General features: G+C 36.9%; 1 protein-coding gene across 1 annotated transcript in view; it reads right to left on the reverse strand.

Annotated features, from left to right (window-relative positions):
- Positions 1–1086: 1086 nt before the first annotated feature.
- LOC103461788 (interferon alpha/beta receptor 1a-like) overlaps positions 1087–8317 on the reverse strand; it is a 9881-nt gene continuing 2650 nt past the window's right edge. Inside the window, exons 2-5 of the mRNA XM_008404140.2 lie at positions 4155–4284; positions 2837–3021; positions 1841–1995; positions 1087–1302 (exon numbers count right to left, since the gene is read on the reverse strand). Coding sequence (XP_008402362.1) covers positions 1120–1302; positions 1841–1995; positions 2837–3021; positions 4155–4284 — 653 coding nt within the window. The 3' untranslated portion in view covers positions 1087–1119. The remainder of the gene's footprint in view (positions 1303–1840; positions 1996–2836; positions 3022–4154; positions 4285–8317) is intronic.

An 8317-nucleotide genomic window follows, 5' to 3' on the forward strand; every position in this document is an offset into this window, starting at 1 on the left:
GATGCCGGGAGTTCGGCAGCCTTTCTGCTCCGGAGCTGCTGGTTGAACGGCGGAAAGAAGCTGAGGAGGATTTATACAGGTGAGCGTTGATGCTTACAGGGTAAGAGCAGATTTACGGACGAACCGCACAATAAACTTATATCATCTCGGTCTGAACAAACAGGAGGCGGAACATGGCTGGTAGATGAGTTTCTGAACGGAGGAGCGGTAAATATCCCGTGTTGCTCCCCCGGTCTACAAAAAAGTAACTGGTAGGGAAGCACAAATGTGGAAAAAATAGACTGATGTTGATATCCGATAGTAACACTGGTGTTATGGAAGATTTACCAATATTTTATTTCATAATTGTTTTTATCCGATTACTCGATTAATCGTAAGAAAAATCTATAGATTACTCAATTACTAAAATAATCGTTTACAACAGCCCTAGACCAGATAAAACCATCTGTCTCCTGATATCGAAGAGCTTAAAGTGTAACCAACCCCAAGTCTTCTAATAGTCTGAATTACAACAACAAACTGTTGAAACTAAATAAAAATAATAATAAAAGGAAAATCCGATGACAGAGAAGTAAGCTAACAATACTTTCAAAAAGAAAACGTCGAATGACAGATGTTAGTTTCATCCAATCAGTCGTAATACTTGAGGTATGCCAAGCTGACTTGATATGTCCACCTGTTTCCAGTTAGGGGATCAGACCAAATCTGAAACGATTCCTCGTTTCAGATTGGCCAAGCTAAGGGTTGTAGCTTGGCCACCACCCAGAAGAGGGCGCCACTAAGTTGATATACAAAGATAGCAGTGACAGAACTGGAAAGAGAAACGCTGTGGTGTGGGATGCAATATGTACTTTATGCAATTCTGTTTTGAAATATAAATACAACTGACTCAAGAAAATGTCAAAATATATCGATGTTCCTTGTTTTAAATGCAGCATATAGTGAAAAATGAAGCCCTTATGTTATGGAAAGAGGATTGAATACCTCAATACAAAAAAAAGCTCATGTTATTAAGAAAAGAGCTGCTTATCAATTAATCATTAATCAATTGATAAGATCAATCAACTTTAGATCAACTCATTGATAACTTGCGTCCCTGTTCCGTCTGTATGGACTTCCTCACTGATTACTGTCAAACACAAAGAGCGTACCGGTGTCGCCGGTCCTCTCACACAAGACGCTGCTGGACTCAATGCGGCTCCTGTTTGTGAGGTTGATTCGGACCTGTACGCAGTACTTGGTCGAGGGATCCAGATTATCTAAAACGACCCAGTCCTGTTGGACGTCGCTGTGGGTTCTCGCCTATAGGGGGTGACAGAGAGGTGGTTACGCAACATCAGACCTCAAATTGGTAGATGAGACCAGGTAATGATCAATGAAATCAATCTTCCATGGATGGATGAATAAAGAGATGGGTGGATGTACAGACTAAATGATGGATGGATGGATGGATGGATGGATGGATGGATGGATGGATGGATCAATGAAAGGACACAGATACAATTGGATGAATAGATGGATGATGGACACAGACAGGCAGATGAATTAATGGATCAATGAAGGGATCGATAGATGGATGAATGGAGATACAACTGGATGGATGGACAGACAAGCAGATTGGTTGATCAATGATGAGACGGATTGATGGACATGCTGTTGATAAGCTGCTGCTGTTTATCTAAAAATCCAGCAGGTGGCAGCAGAGGGCCATTTCTACAGAGTCTGATCAGCCAGACAAAAAGCTGTGCTACACCTTCAGCCTGTTGGTGTTGAATTCACATCCACTCAGTAATCTGATCAACATTCTGGTTTTTCATGAACGGATTAACCTGCATCCCACCTGCTCCTCCTGTCCTTCCTTCCAGTAGGTGATGTTGTAGCGGACTCTGCTGTACACATTCCTCAGAGAGGACATTTTAAACTCTGGATCCTTAATGCTGACCTCCAGAGTTTGACCGATGGGTAAGAGCGACACGCTAGGAGGACCGATGAGGGCTGTAGAGGAAGGAAAAGATCATAATTCCTTTCTGGATTGCTTGGAAACTTGCACCACCAATCGCTTTTGTTGCCAGATCTGAAACCGATGCTTAAGTGAACTTTTGGGGTATGTGCGTTAAAGACTTACTGTCTTTATCCAAAGTGATGTTTTTACTCTCCACCCAGGCTGAGGCCTCTTCTCCCAGCAGAGCTCGGACTTTCCCACTGTATGTAACATACAGTGGGAATAAAAAAAAATAAAAAAAACTTCATTGTCTGTAAATATGTTTACCCAGAACGCCTAAAGTGGCTATTTAAGCCTCATCTGGTTCAAGTTCTCCCATTAAGGACCCTGTTGCTATCCAAGAACTAATCATTTAATCTAGAAAATAATCAACCGATCAGCCCTACACTGTATTGATAAAACAGAAAAGGGCTGAGCTTCTCACAGTTGATGTTAGAATTATTTATTAGATGTAGATCCATGCTTCCCTCCTAATGACCAATGTTATGTTGTTGCATTTTAGTTCATAAAATTATAGTTTTGTTTAAAAAAGGAATTGAATTATTTATCATCATCTTGTAATGTATTTATAAAAAACGTTTACGTGGTAAAATGAAAAATTTTCAGAATTTGTACATTTTTAAAAATCAGACTAAATCGAGTAATCGTCTGAATAATCAACCAAGAGCTCTATCTCAGACTCTACAAACCTCATGTTTAGTTAAAGGTTAAAGTTTAAGCAGAACAATATTCAACAAATGGCTTGACAAACCCCCAAAGCACTTTAGCAAAGACTCTTCACACCAAAAAAACCAAGCACGGTGGAGGAGTGATGATTTGAACTTTTTTTCTTACCGTCTTTATTGGGACAGAACTGTAGCGATTTCCACGCTGAGTGACTTCCGTTCAGGTTGGTCTGAACGCGGACCGTATAACAGCCCAGGTAGTACAGCCCTGACCTAGTGAGGTCACATGACCTCCCAGAGGTCTCTGCACACACTGTGGTCCACTTTGGGTTCCTCTTCTGCAGTTGGTGATTCCTGGGAAAATAATAATAAAAATAAAACAGAAAACACTCCCTCCATCCTGAAGCTGAAGAAGAACGCTTATTGGTAGGTTTGTTTTGTCGTACAGAAGGTTATGTTAATGAACAGCTCAGACTACACCCTTTTTATCAACAAAAGAATGCCTCTATGGAGGACCAATCCTGCCATAATTAAAAATATAGAAATAACATTAAAAATTATATCTCAAAATAGCAGTTTGACTAAATACATTAGTGCCTTTAAATGCAATACATTATTAAAAATGAGGAAATTTATTTCATAACATATTTTCTGGACAATAAGGTGCCATGTTTCTCATATTTTGGCCGTTTGAAGATTGAAACAAACAGGTTCAGACAAAACTATTTGGTAAACAAAAAAAACAAAAAAGGAGAAAATATATCAGTGTAAAAAAACTAAAACAGCAGTAAAATAATTTGTAAATAAATCTCAAACATATCATCACATTCCTAAACCAGTGGCCAAAGTCATTTTTTGCTGAAAGTACATTTCTTTTTGCCTAAATCATCTTTTGATTTTGACCAAAAAAATCAAAAGTTGTATTTGGGTGGTTATAAATATGGAAGAAAAAACAAACTTATAAAAAAAGAAATATAAAAATTAAGAAAAAGGTATGACTGAAAACTATCAGATTAAATAAAAAAAATGCCTAAAAGCACATAAATAAATGAAATCATATTCTGTTATGTGTTGGGCTACTTTTTGATCCTGTAATTTTTTTATGAGTCATTTATTTATTCTTGTATTTATTCTAAATTATGGCAGCACCAGTCTTCTATAATTTCTGCTGTTTGTCTCTTATGCAGAGCTCTGAGGAAGGAGAAATGTGATTAGTTAATTTAACTTGTCAGGTGGGTTTGGATTAAATTTTCCAGCTAATGCTTAACATTTTAAAGCATTAAGTAGCAGCAGAAGTCCTCAGAAAGACACGGAGTTAGATTTTATTTAGATTAGATTTGAACTCTATGCAGCATTAATACTTAGAAAAAAAATTATCATAGCTTAAGTATCTTCTAGCAGAGTGGTTTCCAGTGTAACAACGTTTAGTTTTTCCCTTCATCAGATATATCAGGTTTATATTTTTATTGGAGATGTAAATGATTTACCCGGTGTACTGCACAGTGAAGGTGGCGGAGTCGGATCCAGCAGCGCTCTGGTCCCAGTCCCAGGCCAGAGTGTAGTTGGTGTTTAAGGTCAACATGAAGAGGTCATGAGGAGGGGTCAGCTCTGCTTCAGCTGCAACCAAAACAAATTAATCTGAATAAGCTGATGAGTTGCCATGTATTTGAAATGTTTGAAACAGTTTAAGTTGAATTTTAATTTTACATTTTGTTTTCAACGTGAATAGGTGTTAATATACACATTTATGCTTATTTTTGCTCCTTTTCATTCATGATTTCTTTTAATTACATGTACTATTCTGTGAATRAAAAAAAAATTTAATTTAATTAAATTAGATCATTTGCTGGATTTAAGCATTCAGTCCAGCAACTCCAGAAACACTAAAATACTACGAACCCCAGCTATTTACTCTTCAGCATTTGTAGATTTTCCGTGGAACGTTACTCTAAATTATGTTCTTATTTCTATCTGAAATAACTGGAAAAAAAAATGCAGCTTAGGAAGCTGAAATAAGATGTATTGCTACTTTACACCCTATTGGCCAACATTAGCAAAGCACCCAATGAAGCAGCTGCATTTACTTTCATTTGTGCTGATTGGCTGAACCCAGAAAAGTAGAAATAATTAACTTTTATGCTTAAGTGCCAAGTAAGCATGTCACGATAAGCAAAAAGCAGCTTGATAAATTAAGCGGTAGAACCAGTTGATCAAACTACTGAAGGTCTGCTTGGGTTGCTAGGTGATAAGCTGGGCTTGCCTGGGGTTTCTAGGTAGCGGGTGGGGTAACTAGGTAACGGGTGGGGTTTCTAGGTAGCGGGTGGGGTTGCTAGGTAATGGGCAGTACCTGCTGATTTGTGACATTACATTTGGAAGTTGTTTTTTGTTAGTTTATCAATTTTCACAACACATTCTTTGCAACATTCAAGCTTTATACAGCACTGTCTCCTTTAATATATAAAACCCCAACATGAATCGGAAAATAAAAATCATACACAAAATAAAATTAAAAACCTAAAAACACACACACACACACACACACACACACACACACACACAAAAGGACAAATGAAAATGCAAAAAATGTGTTCACTTTACAGCTAACTAAAAGGACATAGCAGTAGTTTGGTTACGATGGGCTACTCATCCTGAATGTTTCCATGTATTGTAAAAATGGCTGCCATGCCTTGACAAATTTAGCAGTCGAACCTGCCAATGTACATCTCATCTTTTCTAAATGCAAAAACCTCATGAGCTCTGCAAGCCACTGTTCATGTGTAGGAGGGGCCTCCTGTTTCCACCTCAAAAGTATAAGACGTCTTGCAATCATCGTAGCAAAAGCTACTGTATTTGTATTATTCTTGGAAAGTAAAATATTCGGAGGCATGACTCCAAAAATTGCAGTTAGAGCAGAAGGATCAAATTTAACATTGTATATTTCTGAGAGTGTATCGAATATAGATGTCCAATAGGTATTAAGTTTTGAATATCCCCAGAAAGTGTGAATAAGGGAACCCACTTCTGACCTGCATCGGTTACACAAGGGATCAGTCCCTGGATAAAACTTAGCCTTCTTTTCTTTAGAGATATGCAACCAGTGCAGGCCATTTAACTGAAGGAGCCCATGTCTAGTGCATATAGAAGAGGAGTTTACCCTGTGAAGAATAGATTGCCAGAGCTCATCTGTTAATGTAACTGCAAGATCTTTCTCCCAATGTGACTTAATAATGGAAAAAGAAGGAGATTATAGATCTAACAGTATAGAGTAGATCTATTTAATTACCCCTCCTCTTATGAATGTTTATACCTATGATTTTATCCAGAGCTGTTTCCTCAGGTAATTCAGGAAATGAGGGATATCCATTCTTAACAAAATGCTGCAGTTGCAAATAGTGGAAAAAATGTGTATGCAGGATATTAAACTGTTCCATGAGTTGTGTAAACGATACAAATGTCCCATTAATCAAAAGGTGTTTAACTTTACTTAATCCATTTCTTTTCCAAATTTTAAAAGCAGAATCAGACATAGAAGGTAGGAACATATGATTTGAGCAGATAGGAGTTTTAATTGACATAGAATGTAGCCCAAATCTTTTCCTACATTGCACCCAGATTCTCAGGTAGTTATATATAACTCTATATAACTCTTTACAGTTATATAGAGTTATATATAACTCTATAGAGTTATAGGTACATACTTCTAAAGGGAGAGCGGAGGTCAACAAAGAAGACAGGCTAGTCTGGCCACAATTAGACGACTCAATCTGAAGCCAAGACGGGGTTTCTGTAGAAAAGTCACTGATCCAATATAGCATGTTTTGTATATTTGATACCCAGTAATAAGACTGGAAATTTGGCAAAGCCAATCCGCCCACAGACCTAGGTCTCAGCATAAAATCTTTATGTATTCTGGGGGATTTACTATTTCAAATAAATGCAGAAACCTGTTTACCTAGAGTCACAAAGAATTTCTTTGGGATATAACATGGAATGCACTGAAATAAATAAAGGAACTTGGGTAATATGTTCATTTTTATAGAATTAACACGGCCTATTAACGATAGTGGCAAATTATTCCACCTTTGAACGTCTAATTTAGCATTTTCAAGAAGTGGTACAAAGTTCTTTTTGAAGAGATCTTTATATTTGCGAGTAACTTTGACCCCAAGGTAAGTCACGTAATCTAATTTAACTTTGAAAGGAAAGTTTGTAAATTAAATCTTCCTGGCTTTAGAGTTTATACTAAGTAATTCACTGTTATGTAAATTGAATTTGTAACCCGAAACAGTGTCGAATTGTTCAAATATTGTAAGAGCATGGGGAAGAGAACACAAAGGATCCGAGACATACAGCAGGAGGTCATCAGCATATAAAGATATTTTGTGCTCCTGATCAGCTCTGTAAATACCCTTAACATTATCTTCTGCTCACAACTTAAATGCCAAAGGTTCAATTGGTTCAATTGCTAACGCAAATAAAAAAGGGGACAAAGGACACCCTTTGTCCCCTTTAGGTAACAGGTGGAGTGGACAGTGCTGTCTTGTCCCGCAGTGGAGTGGGAAGTAACAAGAATATAATGAATTTGTTCGAACAAACACCATAGGCGAGGAGTAAAGTACCTGAACCCAAGAAATTAATTTAGGGCCAAATCCAAATTGATTTGATATGTAAAACAGATGGTCCCACGTCACCCGATCAAAAGCCTTTTCAGCGTCAAGCGATAAGGCGACTTCAGAGGTTGCAGTTCACTCCGTGTGTAAATATGTTAAAAAAATCAATGCAAATTGAAAAAGCCATGTCTTCCCTTTACAAATCCTGTTTGATTGGAATAAATAACATGAGATAAACATCGTTCTAGCCTGAGAGCCAGGATTTTAGACAATATTTTTAGATCCACATTTAACAGAGAAATTGGACGATATGATGAATACTCAAGTGGATCCTTATTTGACTTCAATAATAAAGAAATAGTAGCTTGACGAAGCGTTGGGGGAAGACATTGCCAGTTAAATGATTCAACAAACATATCCCGTAACAATGGAGACAAACTATCTTTAAAGGTCTTGAAAAATTAAACTGGGTAGCCATCTGGTCCCGGAGACTTTGCATTCTGCATTGAGTTAATTGCCAATTTAATTTCTTCTACAGTAATCTGTTCCTCCAATTGATCCCTAAATGTAGAGTCTAAAGTTGGAATCACCAGCTTTTCAAAAGAAAGCATCGAACAACCCAGGCATTTTTAAAGTAAAATATTTTAAAACTCTCATTTATTTTTTGTGGATCTGTAGTGACATTCAGCATATGACCTCTACTGATCTGTATATTAATTGTTGTTATATTTTAGTATTTTTATGAATTAAGAGTTAAGCAGTCAGAAAAATACTGAGAATTCCACATATAATTACATTTAATGTTTATTCACGTCTAAAAATGTTCTTTCAATGTATTTATCAGCAATTTATGATACTAAACTTTCATGTCGTTACATTTCCATTTAATGTGCAGACAGTGTATGTGTGGCATGTGACAATATAGAAAATCAAGAAGCTAGAAAGGGGATGGAGAAATTAAGGTAAAACCACGCAGAGACACCTTCAAGATCTGCAGCACAATATGAAAATTACATTTAAAAAAAAGAATGGGATAAATA

Source organism: Poecilia reticulata, linkage group LG2 (assembly GCF_000633615.1).
Source record: "Poecilia reticulata strain Guanapo linkage group LG2, Guppy_female_1.0+MT, whole genome shotgun sequence".
Lineage (NCBI taxonomy): Eukaryota > Metazoa > Chordata > Actinopteri > Cyprinodontiformes > Poeciliidae > Poecilia > Poecilia reticulata.